Source organism: Pseudophryne corroboree, unplaced genomic scaffold (genome assembly GCF_028390025.1).
Source record: "Pseudophryne corroboree isolate aPseCor3 unplaced genomic scaffold, aPseCor3.hap2 scaffold_665, whole genome shotgun sequence".
NCBI lineage: Eukaryota > Metazoa > Chordata > Amphibia > Anura > Myobatrachidae > Pseudophryne > Pseudophryne corroboree.
This window is the reverse complement of record NW_026970252.1, coordinates 192,631-210,709: the sequence shown is the minus strand read 5'-3', so window position 1 is coordinate 210,709 and position 18,079 is coordinate 192,631. Positions and strand designations below refer to the sequence as shown.

Here is an 18,079-nt window from a genome sequence, read left to right as displayed (position 1 = left end):
ACATTATGGTGGAGGGAGTAAAGGATGTAGGTAGTATTGCTGAACCTTCATCTGAGCGTCTGTTACATTACGGCAGAGGGAGGGAGTAAAGGATGTAGGTAGTATTGTAGACACTTCATCTAAGCGTCTGCTGACGTTTGAGCAGGCCAGGGAAAAATACCCAGTACTTCGAAGATTCCCTCTGGCATTTTTCCAGAGGCAACATTACGCAAGTTTGGTTATTATGAACAGGTCACATCGGGGGTTAGTCAGTGGACGTCCTCTTTTCCCTCATTGACATGTGAAGATTTGCTTAAGAATCTTGTCAGTTGTAAATTATCGCCTGCAGCGCAATACCAAGAGATGTTCTTGAACTTTTTTCCTTAGTCCTATTTCACACCCCATAGGCAGTATCTGGCAGGGATGACCTCCCATAACTGTTTACGATGCATGTCCCCTCAAGCGGACTTCCTCCATTGTTTCTGGTCTTGTCCTTTGCTACGTTAATTTTGGCTTTCAGTAAGAAAAATCTCTATGGATCATCTAGTCAATTACATTCCACTCAGTGCTGAGTGGGCCATATTCGGGATGGTGCCTACTACACAAAGGATAGCCAAGGGGTGGAGGAAATTATTGTTGGATATAAGCGCTGCTGCCAGGAAAGTAATACTACAAAATTGGATCTCTATGTCTCCACCATCCTTACAGATGTTTAAGAACAAGCGGTTCCATGTTTATAACATGGATTGGATTGAAGCATCACTGCATGAGGAACGCTTGGTTCTGCCTTATTTGATACATGGGAAAGTTATATTTCCACTCCGCCCAGGGAGTTTCAAAACAGCATCGTAATATCTCTTAAAAATACTACGTGGTATGAGCAGCGGAGAATCATGGGAGATCTCCCCTTCAACGTATGAGGGGGAGATACTTATTGTCTCCCCTTTTGGGTCTGGTTGACATCTTTGGGCTCCTCACTCCCCCTCCCCCCTCCTTATCACTCATTACTGTATAATGTTACTATGAATGGCAATGCTATTGTTATATCACGTCACGGTATTACGTCCATGATGGCAGTCTACATCCTCTCTACTCTGGGAAACAGATGACTAACCTTATAGATTCCTTTATTGCACTGTATCCTATCTCCTGTACTTGCTTTACTGTGCCCTGTGGATGCCTGTTCTCTGCCATATACATGTATCAATGCAATGTACACATTGTAATGTATCACTGACAATTGTGGTGCTGAATAACATGTATTGGGGGGGAGGTGCACTTCTCCTCATGGGAGATTTTACTCTTGCTCCAGACCCTCATCTTGATAGATCCTCCACTACTGATGAACAGACCAGTGATGTCGCCCGTTCCTCAGCTTCCTCACCCTCCCATTATTAGCTGAATCTGACCTCTATGATACTCGGAGAATTAGACATCCAGGTGTGCGTGATTACACTTATTACTCTGCTGTACAGAGCTCATATTAGAGAATAGACTTTCTTCTAGGTCGTTACAATTGATCCCTCGCATTGATATATATATATGTATGGGGTGATATTTTGAACTAATTTTTAGATGCCATTTTGTCCATGTGTAACTCCATTTTGTACATGTATGACCTCATTGCTTTATATATGGACTTTTAATTAGGATTAGTGCTTTAGGCACCAATTAGAAAATAAGAATTTACTTACCGATAATTCTATTTCTCGTAGTCCGTAGTGGATGCTGGGAACTCCGTAAGGACCATGGGGAATAGCGGCTCCGCAGGAGACTGGGCACAAAAGTAAAGCTTTAGGACTACCTGGTGTGCACTGGCTCCTCCCCCTATGACCCTCCTCCAAGCCTCAGTTAGGATACTGTGTCCGGACGAGCGTACACAATAAGGAAGGATTTTGAATCCCGGGTAAGACTCATACCAGCCACACCAATCACACCATACAACCTGTGATCTGAACCCAGTTAACAGCATGATAACAGAGGAGCCTCTGGAAAGATGGCTCACAACAACAATAACCCGATTTAGTTAACAATAACTATGTACAAGTATTGCAGACAATCCGCACTTGGGATGGGCGCCCAGCATCCACTACGGACTACGAGAAATAGAATTATCGGTAAGTAAATTCTTATTTTCTCTGACATCCTAGTGGATGCTGGGAACTCCGTAAGGACCATGGGGATTATACCATAGCTCCCAAACGGGCAGGAGAGTGCGGATGACTCTGCAGCACCGAATGAGAGAACTCCAGGTTCTCCTCAGCCAGGGTATCAAATTTGTAGAATTTAGCAAACGTGTTTGCCCCTGACCAAGTAGCTGCTCGGCAAAGTTGTAAAGCCGAGACCCCTCGGGCAGCCGCCCAAGATGAGCCCACCTTCCTTTGTTGAAGGTGCTTTTACAGATTTTGGCTGTGGCAGGCCTGCCACAGAATGTGCAAGCTGAATTGTATTACAAATCCAACGAGCAACAGTCTGCTTAGAAGCAGGAGCACCCAGCTTGTTGGGTGCATACAGGATAAACAGCGAGTCAGATTTTCTGACTCCAGCCGTCCTGGAAACATATTTTCAGGGCCCTGACTACGTCCAAGAACTTGGAGTCCTCCAAGTCACTAGTAGCCGCAGGTACCACAATCGGTTGGTTCAGTTGAAACGCTGAAACCACCTTAGGGAGAAAATGAGGACGAGTCCTCAATTCCGCCCTGTCTGAATTGAACATCAGATAAGGGCTTTTACAGGATAAAGCCCCAATTCTGACACTCGCCTGGCCGAGGCCAGGGCCAACAGCATGACCACTTTCCATGTGAGATATTTTAACTCCACAGATTCAAGTGGTTCAAACCAATGTGACTTTAGGAACCCCAAAACTACATTGAGATCCCAAGGTGCCACTGGAGGCACAAAAGGAGGCTGTATATGCAGTACCCCTTTTACAAACGTCTGAACTTCAGGAACTGAAGCTAGTTCTTTCTGGAAGAAAATTGACAGGGCCGAAATTTGAACCTTAATGGACCCCAATTTTAGGCCCATAGACACTCCTGTTTGCAGGAAATGCAGGAATCGACCTAGTTGAAATTCCTCCATCGGGGCCTTACTGGCCTCGCACCACGCAACATATTTTCGCCAAATGCGGTGATAATGCTTTGCGGTTACATCCTTCCTGGCTTTGATCAGGGTAGGGATGACTTCATCCGGAATGCCTTTTTCCTTCAGGATCCGGCGTTCAACCGCCCTGCCGTCAAACGCAGCCGCGGCAAGTCTTGGAATAGACAGGGTCCTTGCTGGAGCAGGTCCCTTCTTAGAAGTAGAGGCCACGGGTCCTCCGTGAGCATCTCTTGAAGTTCCGGGTACCAAGTCCTTCTTGGCCAATCCGGAGCCACGAGTATAGTTCTTACTCCCCTCCGTCTTATAATTCTCAGTACTTTTGGTATGAGAGGAAGAGGAGGGAACACATACACTGACTGGTACACCCACGGTGTTACCAGAGCGTCCACAGCTATTGCCTGAGGGTCCCTTGACCTGGCGCAATACCTGTCCAATTTTTTGTTTAGGCGGGACGCCATCATCATGTCCACCTTTGGTTTTTCCCAACGGTTTACAATCATGTGGAAGACTTCTGCTGAGGAAGTCTGCTTCCCAGTTGTCCACTCCCGGAATGAACACTGCTGACAATGCTATCACATGATTTTCCGCCCAGCGAAAAATCCTTGCAGCTTCTGCCATTGCCCTCCTGCTTCTTATGCCGCCCTGTCTGTCTACGTGGGCGACTGCCGTGATGTTGTCCGACTGGATCAGCACCGGCTGACCTTGAAGCAGAGGTCTTGCTTGGCTTAGGGCATTGTAAATGGCCCTTAGCTCCAAGATATTTATGTGAAGTTATGTCTCCAGGCTTGACCACAAGCCCTGGAAATTTCTTCCCTGTGTGACTGCTCCCCAGCCTCGCAGGCTGGCATCCGTGGTCACCAGGACCCAGTTCTGAATGCCGAATCTGCGGCCCTCTAGAAGATGAGCACTCTACAATCACCACAGGAGAGACACCCTTGTCTTTGGTGACAGGGTTATCCGCTGATGCATCTGAAGATGCGATCCGGACCATTTGTCCAGCAGGTCCCACTGGAAAGTTCTTGCGTGGAATCTGCCGAATGGAATTGCTTCGTAGGAAGCCACCATTTTTCCCAGGACCCTTGTGCACTGATGCACTGACACTTGGCCTGGTTTTAGGAGGTTTCTGACTAGTTCGGTTAACTCCCTGGCTTTCTCCTCCTGGAGAAACACCTTTTTCTGGACTGTGTCCAGGATCATCCATAGGAATAGAAGACGTGTCGTCGGGATCAGCTGCGATTTTGGAAAATTGAGAATCCAACCGTGCTGCCGCAACACTACTTGAGATAGTGCTACCCCGACTACCAACTGTTCCCTGGATCTTGCCCTTATCAGGAGATCGTCCAAGTAAGGGATAATTAAAACTCCCTTCCTTCGAAGGAGTATCATCATTTCGGCCATTACTTTGGTAAAGACCCGGGGTGCCGTGGACAAACCAAATGGCAGCGTCTGAAACTGATAGTGACAGTTCTGTACCACAAACCTGAGGTACCCTTGGTGAGAAGGATAAATTGGGACATGGAGATAAGCATCCTTGATGTCCAGAGACACCATATAATCCCCTTCTTCCAGGTTCGCAATCACCGCTCTGAGTGACTCCATCTTGAATTTGAACCTTTGTATGTAAGTGTTCAAGGATTTCAGATTTAAATTAGGTCTCACCGAGCCGTCCGGCTTCGGTACCACAAACAGCGTGGAATAATACCCCTTTCCCTGTTGTAGGAGGGGTACCTTGATTATCACCTGCTGGGAATACAGCTTGTGAATGGCTTCCAATACCGCCTCCCTGTCGGAGGGAGACGTCGGTAAAGCAGACTTTAGGAAACGGCGAAGGGGAGACGTCTCGAATTCCAATTTGTACCCCTGAGATACCACCTGAAGGATCCAGGGGTCCACCTGTGAGTGAGCCCACTGCACGCTGAAATTTTTGAGACGGGCCCCCACCGTGCCTGAGTCCGCTTGTAAAGCCCCAGCGTCATGCTGAGGACTTGGCAGAAAACGGGAGAGGGCTTCTGTTCCTGGGAACTGGCTGTTTTCTGCAGCCTTTTTCCTCTCCCTCTGCCACGGGGCAGAAATGAGGAGCCTTTTGCCCGCTTGCCCTTATGGGGCCGAAAGGACTGCGCCTGATAATACGGCGTCTTCTTATGTTGAGAGGCTACCTGGGGTAAAAATGTGGATTTCCCAGCCGTTGCCGTGGCCACCAGGTCTGTTAGACCTACCCCAAATAACTCCTCCCTTTTATAAGGCGATACTTCCATATGCCTTTTGGAATCAGCATCACCTGACCACTGTCTTGTCCATAACCCTCTTCTGGCAGAAATGGACAGCGCACTTACTCTTGATGCCAGTCGGCAAATATCCCTCTGTGCATCACGCATATATAGAAATGCATCTTTTAAATGCTCTATAGTCAGTAATATACTGTCCCTATCTAGGGTATCAATATTGTCAGTCAGGGAATCCGACCAAGCCACCCCAGCACTGCACATCCAGGCTGAGGCGATTGCTGGTCGCAGTATCACACCCGTGTGGTGTGAGTGTATATACATTTTAGGATATTTTCCTGCTTTCTGTCAGCAGGTTCCTTAGGGGCGGCCGTATCCGGTGACGGTAGAGCCACCTGTTTAGACAAGCGTGTGAGCGCTTTATCCACCCTAGGAGGTGTTTCCCAACGTGCCCTATCCTCTGGTGGGAAGGGGTATGATGCCAATAACTTTTTAGGAATTAAAAGTTTTTATCGGGGGAAACCCACGCTTTATCACACACCTCATTTAATTCCTCAGATGCAGGAAAAACTACAGGCAGTTTTTTCTCACCCAACATAATACCCTTTTTAGTGGTACTGGTATTATCAGAAATATGTAAAACATTTTCCATAGCCTCAATCATGTAACGTGTGGCCCTACTGGAAGTCACATTCGTCTCTTAATCGTCGACACTGGAGTCAGTATCCGTGTCGGCGTCTGTATCTGCCATCTGAGGTAACGGGCGTTTTAGAGCCCCTGATGGCTTTTGAGACACCTGGACAGGCACAGGCTGACTAGCCGGCTGTCTCATGTCATCAATCTTTTGTAAAGAGCTGACACTGTCACGTAATTCCTTCCATAAGCTCAGCCACTCAGGTGTCGACTTCCTAGGGGGTGACATCTCCATTACAGGCAATTGCTCCGCCTCCACACCATTTTCCTCCTCATACATGTCGACACACAGGGAATGCTCTGATAGAGGACAGGACCCCACTAGCCCTTTGGGGAGACAGAGGGAGAGTATGCCAGCACACACCAGAGCGCTATATATATATATATACAGGGATAACCTTATAGAAGTGTTTTTCCCCTTATAGCTGCTGTTTTATTAATACTGCGCCTAATTAGTGCCCCCCTCTATTTTTTAACCCCTTTCTGTAGTGTAGTAACTGCAGGGGAGAGCCAGGAAGCTTCCCTCCAACGGAGCTGTGAGAGAAAATGGCGCCAGTGTGCTGAGGAGATTGGCTCCGCCCCTTTTTTCGCTGAGTTTTCTCCCGCATTTGTATTGATTCTGGCAGGGGTTAAAATACATCCATATAGCCCTGGGGGTTATATGTGATGTATGTTTGCCAGCCAAGGTGTTTTTATTGCTGCTCAGGGCGCCCCCCCCAGCGCCCTGCACCCATCAGTGACCGCAGTGTGAGGTGTGTATGATGAGCAATGGCGCACAGCTGCAGTGCTGTGCGCTACCTTGGTGAAGACTGATGTCTTCTGCCGCCGATTTTCCGGACCTCTTCTTGCTTCTGGCTCTGTAAGGGGGCCGGCGGCGCGGCTCTGGGACCGGACTCCGAGGCTGGGCCTGTGTTCGGTCCCTCTGGAGCTAATGGTGTCCAGTAGTCAAGAAGCCCAAGCTGGCTGCAAGCAGGCAGGTTCGCTTCTTCTCCCCTTAGTCCCTCGATGCAGTGAGCCTGTTGCCAGCAGGTCTCACTGAAAATAAAAAACCTAAAACTAAACTTTCACTAAGAAGCTCAGGAGAGCCCCTAGTGTGCACCCTTCTCGGCCGGGCACAAAAATCTAACTGAGGCTTGGAGGAGGGTCATAGGGGGAGGAGCCAGTGCACACCAGGTAGTCCTAAAGCTTTACTTTTGTGGCCAGTCTCCTGCGGAGCCGCTATTCCCCATGGTCCTTACGGAGTTCCCAGCATCCACTAGGACGTCAGAGAAATATAGATCCACAGCTGTCTTTCACCTTTGACCTAGTGTGAAGGACATAGGGGATTATTCAGACCCGATCGCTCGCAGACGAGCGAAGGCCGTCGTAGCCTAGCGATCGCCTCTGAGGCAGAGGCGGTCGCTGGGCAGAAGGGGGCTGGACGGCAGCGTCAAGCCGCCATTTAGGGGGGGCACGGTCCAGCCAACACAGGCGACGCAGGACCGTTGGGAGGCAGGCCGCGGCAGCTGCATGCCGTCACACGCAGCCGCTGCGACCCGGGGCAGCGAAGTGGTTCTCCCGGCTAGCCGCAGGAGCTGCGCTGGCCGGGGGTAACTCCTGAGATGCAAAAGCATCGCCGCTGTGCGATGCTTTCGCATTTCTGTGGGGGGCCGGCACTGACGCCGCCGTCCAGCCCCCTTCTGCCCAGCGACCGTCTCTGCCTCAGACACTTACACATAGCAGGTTAGTTCCGATAGAAGCTGATTCTGTCTGCAGCGGATACAGACTTCTATAAACCCACCTCAGTTTAACAAATTCAGACAGAGTTATTAAAGAGGGACCCTGAGGGCGACTGAACTATATTGTTTAAACTATATAATCGAGGACCATCATCTGGCACAGATCTTATAACATCTGAGATAAGAGCTGAGTATAATAATTTGTTCTTGCTATTACTGTAACGGAGTATAACTTGTTATTTGCAGGTTTTCATTGTTGTAACTTAAATAAATAAATGTTTATCCTTTATAATATGTCTTGTGTCAGTCTCCATATTTATCACATTGTATCCCAGAACCTGGTCACTTCAATTTTTCTACAGACAACAATTTCATGGTCTGATCACCCCCCTCTGATATGGTCCTGGTCGCCTTTTCCCGCTACTCCTCCTTTACCACCTTGGAGATTGCAGGATTATATATTAATGGATGCAGAAGGTAAACGCCCCTGAAGATACTTCCATTAATAACCATTGGTGTGACCTTAAGGCCATGGATCAGAAGCCAGAGAAGGCCGTCATGCAAGTGCCAGGGGACAGGTAATCAGTAGGGAAGGTGCAGGATTCTGAATGCAGGTTCCCATAGACAAGATCAATAAATGTATTATGGTGGTCATTCCGAGTCGTTCGCTCGGTAAATTTCATCGCATCGCAGCGATTTTCCGCTTAGTGCGCATGTGCAATGTCCGCACTGCGACTGCGCCAAGTAATTTTGCTATGAAGATAGTATTTTTACTCACGGCTTTTTCATCGCTCAGACGATCGTAGTGTGATTGACAGGAAATGGGTGTTACTGGGCGGAAACAGGCCGTTTTATGGGCGTGTGGGAAAAAACGCTAACGTTTCCGGAAAAAACGCAGGAGTGGCTGGAGAAATGGGGGAGTGTCTGGGCGAACGCTGGGTGTGTTTGTGACGTCAAACCAGGAACGACAAGCACTAAACTGATCGCAGATGCCGAGTAAGTCTGAAGCTACTCTGAAACTGCTAAGTAGTTTGTAATCGCAATATTGCGAATACATCGTTCACAATTTTAAGAAACTAAGATTCACTCCCAGTAGGCGGCGGCTTAGCGTGTGCAACTCTGCTAAAATCGCCTTGCGAGCGAACAACTCGGAATGACCACCTATATACCTAAGGCGACGGTAGCAAGACTCAGATGCTGCCAACTCCGTAACAGGAGCTGCTCATTAGCCAATTCCCTGAGGCCGGATGTTACAGGAGCATGTGGATACAGGACAGGGGCTGCGCCAGATATTTCCTAAGCATTGTGTCACGTGGCATGAGGAACCCCGAGCCTGTGCCCCAGCAAGTAGCCGCACCATGCCACAAATAACACACATCCATAGCGTACATAATATAGCATGTAATACCATAGGCAGAGGTTCTGCTAGCACACAGTATGGCTGCTGGTGACACACAGTGACATGATGTGAGGGGAGAGCAGGAGAATAATAGGGACTGATGGCTCCTGATGTATGAGATACACCAGAGAATGTGGGGAGGAGACTGGTCGGATCTCTGGGCTGGTGACACACAGTGACATGATGTGAGGGGGAGAGTTGGAGTATAATAGGGGCTGATGTATGAGATACACCAGAGAGTGTGTGGAGGAGACTGGCCAGATCTCTGGGCTGGTAATACACAGTGACATGATGTGAGGGGAGAGCAGGAGTATAATAGGGGCTGATGTATGAGATACACCAGAGTATGTGGGGAGGAGACTGGTCAGATCTCCGGGCTGGTAACACACAGTGACATGATGTGGGGGGGGAGAGGAGGTGTATAATAGGGGCTGATGGTTCCTGATGTATGAGATACACCAGAGAGTGTGGGGAGGAGACTGGTCAGATCTCTGGGCTGGTAACACACAGTGACATGTGAGGGGGAGAGCAGGAGTATAATAGGGGCTGATGGCTCCTGATGTATGAGATACACCAGAGAGTGTGGGGAGGAGACTGGTCGGATCTCTGGGCTGGTAACAGTGACATGATGTGAGGGGGAGAGTAGGAGTATAATAGGGGCTGATGGCTCCTGATGTATGAGATACACCAGAGAGTGTGGGGAGGAGACTGGTCGGATCTCTGGGCTGGTAACACACAGTGACATGTGAGGGGGAGAGCAGGAGTATAATAGGGGCTGATGTCTCCTGATGTATGAGATACACCAGAGAGTGTGGGGAGGAGACTGGTCAGATCTCTGGGCTGGTAACACACAGTGACATGATGTGAGGGGGAGACAGGAGTATAATAGGGGCTGATGGCTCCTGATATATGAGATACACCAGAGAGTGTGGGGAGGAGACTGGTCGGATCTCTGGGCTGGTAACACACAGTGACATGTGAGGGGGAGAGCAGGAGTATAATAGGGGCTGATGGCTCCTGATGTATGAGATACACCAGAGAGTGTGGGGAGGAGACTGGTCGGATCTCTGGGCTGGTAACAGTGACATGATGTGAGGGGGAGAGCAGGAGTATAATAGGGGATGATAGTTCCTGAGTTCCCCATAGATACATTTCCCTCATTAGTTTGTACTGACAGAGGAGGGTGTAGGATAAGAGATTGCTGTAGTGACTGAGGAAGGAGAATATGTGACTCTTATCTGTAAAAAGTGTTTATTACTCACCTGTCCTGATGTCTGTAGGGATGTCCTCCTCCTTACACTGCTGATCACCCCTCACATACGTCTCTTCTTCTCCCTCTGTATCTTCTGCCTTCATATCAGTCACATACGTCTCTTCTTCTCCCTCTATATCTTCTGCCTTCATATCAGTCACATACGTCTCTTCTTCTCCCTCTATATCTTCTGCCTTCATATCAGTCACATACGTCTCTTCTTCTCTGTCTATATCATTTATCTTCATATCAGTCAGCTGGTCCCCCTTAATAGATCAGAGAATATAGTGTAATGCCTGATGTTATTACTTGAGAGGAAATAGTATAATATCAGTGTATGAGACACACAGCTGCTCTGCACATCATATAACTTTGCATCTGGACAAACCATGCTGCACTACAAGGGGGCACATACATTTATTGTCATTGCATGCAGGGTAAATACTGGCTGCTTTGACACGAAGCCCAACAAGTACTGGGTAGTTTTATTCTTACAGAGTAAATGAGATTTGAGATTGGACACGCTCCTCCCAGATCTGCCCCCTGCACTGCAGCACGGTGTCACCTACTTGCTCTTATTTGCTTCATTCCCACCTCAGTATCAGCCCAGTGACAGTCACTTTGGTATATTGGCGAGACCTTAAATCCCACCTACCTGATCCTCCTGTGGGGTCCTGTGATTCTCCTCTGTACAATCCTGGGAATACAGAGGACGGGGACATCTCTCTGGGGTATCTCTGTTACTGGGCCCATCTGTAGGAGACACACAGTGACTGAGTACAGTGTATATATGTGATTATCAGGTGATGTGTGTATATAGGGGCCCCCATACCTGCTCTTCCCTGTACAATACATGACAGTCTCCTCTTACCCAGTGATGTGAGGGGCCGGTGATTCTCCATCATCACGTCCTTGTACAGACCCCTGTGTTCCTCTATATACTCCTCCTCCTGCATGGAGACATAGACAGTGACATCCTGACACCTTATAAGAACCTGACACACACAGTGATACAGTCATCACCCAGACACATCCCCTGGTGTTACTGTATAATGCCCCATTCCCAGCAGTTACCTCTCCAGTCATCACCCAGACACATCCCCTGGTGTTAATGTATAATGTCCCATTCCCAGCAGTCACCTCTCCAGTCATCACCCAGACACATCCCCTGGTGTTACTGTATAATGTCCCATTCCCAGCAGTCACCTCTCCAGTCATCACCCAGACACATATCCTGGTGTTACTGTATAATGTCCCATTCCCAGCAGTCACCTCTCCAGTCATCACCCAGACACATTCCCTGGTGTTACTGTATAATGCCCCATTCCCAGCAGTCACCTCTCCAGTCATCACCCAGACACATCTCCTGGTGTTACTGTATAATGTCCCATTCCCAGCAGTCACCTCTCCAGTCATCACCCAGACACATCCCCTGGTGTTACTGTATAATGCCCCATTCCCAGCAGTTACCTCTCCAGTCATCACCCAGACACATCCCCTGGTGTTAATGTATAATGTCCCATTCCCAGCAGTCACCTCTCCAGTCATCACCCAGACACATCCCCTGGTGTTACTGTATAATGTCCCATTCCCAGCAGTCACCTCTCCAGTCATCACCCAGACACATATCCTGGTGTTACTGTATAATGTCCCATTCCCAGCAGTCACCTCTCCAGTCATCACCCAGACACATTCCCTGGTGTTACTGTATAATGCCCCATTCCCAGCAGTCACCTCTCCAGTCATCACCCAGACACATCTCCTGGTGTTACTGTATAATGTCCCATTCCCAGCAGTCACCTCTCCAGTCATCACCCAGACACGTCCCCTGGTGTTACTGTATAATACCCCATTCCCAGCAGTCACCTCTCCAGTCATCACCCAGACACATCCCCTGGTGTTACTGTATAATGTCCCATTCCCAGCAGTCACCTCTCCAGTCATCACCCAGACACGTCCCCTGGTGTTACTGTATAATGTCCCATTCCCAGCAGTCACCTCTCCAGTAATCACCCAGACACGTCCCCTGGTGTTACTGTATAATGCCCCATTCCCAGCAGTCACCTCTCCAGTCATCACCCAGACACATCCCCTGGTGTTACTGTATAATGTCCCATTCCCAGCAGTCACCTCTCCAGTCATCATCCAGACACATCCCCTGGTGTTACTGTATAATGTCCCATTTCCAGCAGTCACCTCTCCAGTCATCACCCAGACACATCCCCTGGTGTTACCGTATAATGTCCCATTCCCAGCAGTCACCTCTCCAGTCATCACCCAGACACATCCCCTGGTGTTACTGTATAATGTCCCATTCCCAGCAGTCACCTCTCCAGTCATCACCCAGACACATCCCCTGGTATTACTGTATAATGTCCCATTCCCAGCAGTCACCTCTCCAGTCATCACCCAGACACATCCCCTGGTATTACTGTATAATGTCCCATTCCCAGCAGTCACCTCTATAGTCATTGCCAAGACACATCCCTGGTGTTACTGTATAATGCCCCATTCCCAGCAGTCACCTCTCCAGTCATCACCCGGACACATCCCCTGGTGTTACTGTATAATGTCCCATTCCCAGCAGTCACCTCTCTAGTCATCACCCAGACACATCCCCTGGTGTTACTGTATAATGTCCCATTCCCAGCAGTCACCTCTCCAGTCATCGCCCAGACACATCCCCTGGTGTTACTGTATAATGTCCCATTCCCAGCAGTCACCTCTCCAGTCATCACCCAGACACATCCCCTGGTATTACTGTATAATGTCCCATTCCCAGCAGTCACCTCTCCAGTCAGCAGCTGAATGATTTTGTTGGCGAGTTTCAGGATCTTCTGGTCATTGTGTCTCTCATGTATTAGTGAGTGAGGTAGAGGAACTGTGATGGGGCTCTGGGTCCTCCTCAGTCCTCCTGACACACAGAGATGGCTGATGGGTGTCTCACACTCATTGGATGTCTTCTTCACTACTGTGTAACCCTGTGGATTGTAAAGTACACAATCATTGTATACATTTCACAATCCCCTCACCTCCCCAGTCATGTCCCTGTATTATTACTACAGATATAAGTGACGTCACTGTGACACTCCCAGATCCCCTCACCTCCCCAGTCATGTCCCTGTATTATTAGTATAGATATAAGTGATGTCACTGTGACACTCCCAGATCCTCTCACCTCCCCAGTCATGTCTCTGTATTATTACTATAGATATAAGTGATGTCACTGAGACACTCCTAGATCCCCTTACCTCCCCAGTCATGTCCCTGTATTATTACTATAGATATAAGTGATGTCACTGTGACACTCCCAGATCCCCTCACCTCCCCAGTCATGTCCCTGTATTATTACTATAGATATAAGTGATGATAATGTGACATTCCCAGATCCCCTCACCTCCCCAGTCAGCAGGTAGAGGATTTCCAGAGTGAGATTTATTATCAAATCAGTCTTGTGATTCTTGTCCTTTTCCATTCTGAGTGCTCCTTGTAATAACACCTCTCGCTCCTCACAGCTGGATTGTCTAGGAATAAATATAATACACATCACATAGAGCACATGTAACAGTCATATATGTAACATTGAGTGACCATTAAGTCTTCCATCCCCCCTAAGCTGTAGAGCTCTGGTGTCTATCAGAGGATTCTCTTGTTACAAAGCGAGTACCTAAACCCTCTCACCCCAACCAGCGCTGCTGATTCACTGTCTTGCACATAACAGCTGACCAGTCACGTCAGGATTTTCCTGTAGCTGCAGTCCAGAACAACAAGGGTGCCACCATCTTGACAAAAGTGAGCTGAGCGCTCCCAGACATCCACAGCGTCCCAATGCTGCACACGACTCACACGTCCAATCCAATGCTAGCTCTACCAACCTAAACTGCTCATTGTCACCTGTACGTTGCCAGTAGAATAAGTCTCCTAGGACTCCTGGTCCCCTGTGACAGAAGCAGATCCCGGCTAATGAGCTCTGACCTCTCCATTCATTTACCTGAGTGCTCTCATTCCTGTGGGCTCAGCCTGCATCAGTACTCATCATTCTGCTTCTAGAGTTACCACCTGCTCCTGCTGTAATCAGCGCTTCCATCAACACCAGTGTGCTGTCTGCCTCCTCCACCACGCAGCCTCCTAACCCTGCACCATCAGGGTACTGAGACGCTACTGACCTTCCTCGTTATTCTGCTGATATCCAGATACACATGTAATAGTGTGATCACAGGATGATCCATCCAGTACACACTGTAGCACTCATTGTACTAGGTTTACTCTCTCTCCTACTGTACATTACAAATTGGCCTAACTTAATGAGGAGAAGGACCATTCATCCTCCTTGTTGTGTTTCTAGTAATAGCCAGTCCTGCCCTGCGGAACCAGCTCGGGGTAAATGACAAACTTAGACCCAGCCTCATTAGAATGCTCAGCATCATACATAGCGGCACTGTATAATGTTACACCAATTCTCCTCTCCTGGCCTGACAACTTATATTTCTCTTACATCCTAGAGGATGCTGGGGTCCACATTAGTACCATGGGGTATAGACTGGTCCACTAGAAGCCACTGGCACTTTAAGAGTTTGAGAGTGTGCGCTGGCTCCTCACTCTATGCCCCTCCTACCAGACTCAGTTTAGAAAATGTGCCTGGAGGAGCCGGTCACAGCTAGGGGAGCTCTACAGAGTTTCCTTAGTAAAGTTATTTTTAAGAGTTTATTATTTTACAGGGAGGTTGTTGGCAACAGCCTCCCTGCATCGTGGGACTAAGGGAGGGGAAGGGGGGGGGGGGAGTAGTGTCCGCCCTGCGGGGTCTGAGCCACTGTCTTCGCTGACAGGACACTGAGCTCCTGAGGGGATCGAACATTCCCCACACAGGGGATCGCTCACCCCGGCAGCATGCCGCCACTCCCTTACAGAGCCAAAAGATCAGTGGTGAGTTAGTCACCGACCGCCCGTGCAAGCGGGGAGCCGGTGAGAAGAGGCGGCAACAAGGTATGTAGCACAGTACTACCCGCGCTCCGGGGGTCAGCAGTACATGGTGCGGCGATGTGAGGGGCACCCTGAGCCAGCACATACACCCTACACTGACCTCCAAGCCTGTCAAGGTCCCAGGATCGCTGCCAGCATAATTCCTCAGGCCAGTATAATCTCCAGAAGAGCGGGAAGACAGCGCCATTAAGGGGGCGGAGCTTCTACTCAGAGTGGACCCAGAAGCTTTCAGCGTCATTTTCCTGTCCCATCACATCAACTCCAGCTATCTATTACGATACCAGGGGGTTGTAGAAGGGGGGGGGGGGCTGTGTATAGACTGTGTAACCTATTAAGGTGCACAGTCCGCGCAGGTTTGGGATCTCCCTATACCTTGGAAGTACTGTGTGTGGGTTGGCTCCAATCTCTGTGTCTCTCTTGCCATTCTTGGGGTTGAAAGTCTGTCCTCCACAGTGTGTGTGTGTGTGTGTGTGTGTGTGTGTGTGTGTGTGTGTATGTGTGTGTATGTGTGTGTATGTGTGTGTATGTGGAGTGTCTGTGGTCTCCATTAAACTATGTCCAGGGACTCTGTGTCATATGCTGCAGAGGTTATATCCTCTCAGGATGATCCCGGTCCATGTAATCAGGATTGCACTGTTTTAGCACAGATACCAGCAAGGGAGCCTGAATGGTTAGCCTCTGTTAAAGCTATGATTTCTCAGATTCTACTAGGGTTGCTCAGAATGAATCTGCAACTCAGGTTCTACAGAACTCTATGGCAGTTTGGTCCGGTTCTGTTACCTCAGGGTTACCCACGGTATGTTCCCACAAACGTGCTCTTGCACAGATTATGCAAGATGACACGGATACGGATTCTGACACGGCAGGCGGTGACGGGGATGTGTTGCGGGGGCGGCATCTCTTGCAAAAGGGGTGCAGTTGATGATAGAGGCCATTAGAGATGTGTTGAATATTGCGGATATAACACCTGAGCAGGTTGAGGTTTACTTCACTGACAATAAGAAAGCCTCGCTAATCTTCCCTGCGTCATAGGAATGAAATGCGATATTTGAGAAAGTATGGGAAAACCCAGAGAAATATTTCTAAATCCCTAGAAGGGTTCTGGTGGCTTTGCCCTTCCTTGAAGATAGGAAAAAATGGTAAAATCCGCCAATAGTTGACACGTCTGTATCCAGACTCTCAAAAAAGGTGGTTTTACCTGTTCCAGGATCTACCGCCTTAAAAGAGCTGGCTGATCGCAAAATTGATACTACGCTCAAATCTATGTACACGGCTTCAGGGGCGATACTACGTCCCACGATTACCAGTGCATGGAATTCCAAAGCTACAGTAAAGTGGTCAGGCACGTTACGTGAGGATTTAGATACAATGGATAAAAAGGATGTTGAATCCATGAATGACCTGGGTTCAATGGCTGCAGGAATTTCTTCCATGTCTGTCTCAGCTCGTAGGGAACTTTGGCTGCGCCAGTGGTCTGCCGGTGCGGAATCCAGGAGACGTGTGGAGAACCTACCCTATACAGGTCAGACTCTTTTTGGGGAAGCCTTGGATTCAAGATTTCCACGGCTACAGCGGGAAAGTCTAATTTTCTTCCCTCAGCAGAACCTGCTACAAAGAAACCCTTTTCTTCACCTGCATCACAGTCCTTTCAGACTGCCAAGCCAAGAAAGGACAAACACCTTCTTTAGAGGAGGTAGGCCAACATCCAAGAAACCTACTGCGGCGGGTTCCCAGGAACAGAAACCCGCTTCAGATACCCCAAAGTCCTCAGCATGACGGTGGACCGCGTGGCCTGGAAGTGGGGCAGAGACTCAGGCATTTCAGTCACATCTGGGTGTCGTCCGGCCTGGATACCTGGGTGCAGGATACTGTGTCTTAGGGGTACAGGCTGGAATTTCAATATCTCCATCCTCACAGATTCTTCAAATCATGCTCACTTCATATGCAAAACAAAGGTTACTATTCAAACCTTTTCATGGTACCGAAACCGGATGGTTCGGTCAGACATATTCTGAATTTAAAATCGCTAAACCCCTTCCCGAGGGAGTTCAAGTTCAAAATGAAGTCTCTAAGGGCGGTGATATCAGGTTTGCAAGAGGGTATCCCTGGATATCAAGGATGCGTACATCCACATTCCGATTTGGCCGCCACATCAAGCTTATCTCCGATTTGCACTATTGGACTGTCATTTCCAAATCCAGTCCCTGCCATTCGGACTTTCCACAGCACCGAGGGTATTCACCAAAGTGATGGCAGAGATGATGGTTCTCCTCCGCAGACAGGGGGTGAACATAATTCCATATCTGGACAATCTGCTGATAAAGGCATCGTCCAAGGAGAAGCTGTTACAGTCCATTGTTCTCACGACTCATCTACTCAGAGAACACGGTTGGATCCTGAATCTTCCAAAGATCACATTTGGAGCCAACCAGGAGGTTGTCCTTTATGGGAATGATCCTCGACACAGAAGTGCAGAGGGTGTTTCTTCTAGAGGAAAAAGCTCTGGTGATACAAACAATGGTCCGTGATATCCTGAAGCCGTGAAGGGTGTCGGTTCATCAGTGCATTCGCCTTCTGGGGAAGATGGTGGCCTCTTATGAGGCTCTGCAGTACAGGAGGTTTCATGCTCGGTCCTTCCAGCTAGATCTCCTGGACAAGTGGTCGGGATCTCATCTACACATGCACCAGAGAATACGTCTGTCACCAAAGACCAGGATTTTACTCCTTTGGTGGC

The 18,079-nt window shown here is 48.8% G+C and overlaps 1 protein-coding gene across 1 annotated transcript in view; it reads right to left on the bottom strand.

Moving 5' to 3' along the window:
- LOC135037057 (oocyte zinc finger protein XlCOF7.1-like) overlaps positions 1 to 18,079 on the bottom strand; it is a 69,035-nt gene that overhangs the window by 9,827 nt on the left and 41,129 nt on the right. Inside the window, exons 2-6 of the mRNA XM_063954508.1 lie at positions 13,763 to 13,889; positions 13,155 to 13,346; positions 11,237 to 11,315; positions 11,021 to 11,118; positions 10,376 to 10,631 (exon numbers count right to left, since the gene is read on the bottom strand). Coding sequence (XP_063810578.1) covers positions 10,376 to 10,631; positions 11,021 to 11,118; positions 11,237 to 11,315; positions 13,155 to 13,346; positions 13,763 to 13,840 — 703 coding nt within the window. The 5' untranslated portion in view covers positions 13,841 to 13,889. The remainder of the gene's footprint in view (positions 1 to 10,375; positions 10,632 to 11,020; positions 11,119 to 11,236; positions 11,316 to 13,154; positions 13,347 to 13,762; positions 13,890 to 18,079) is intronic.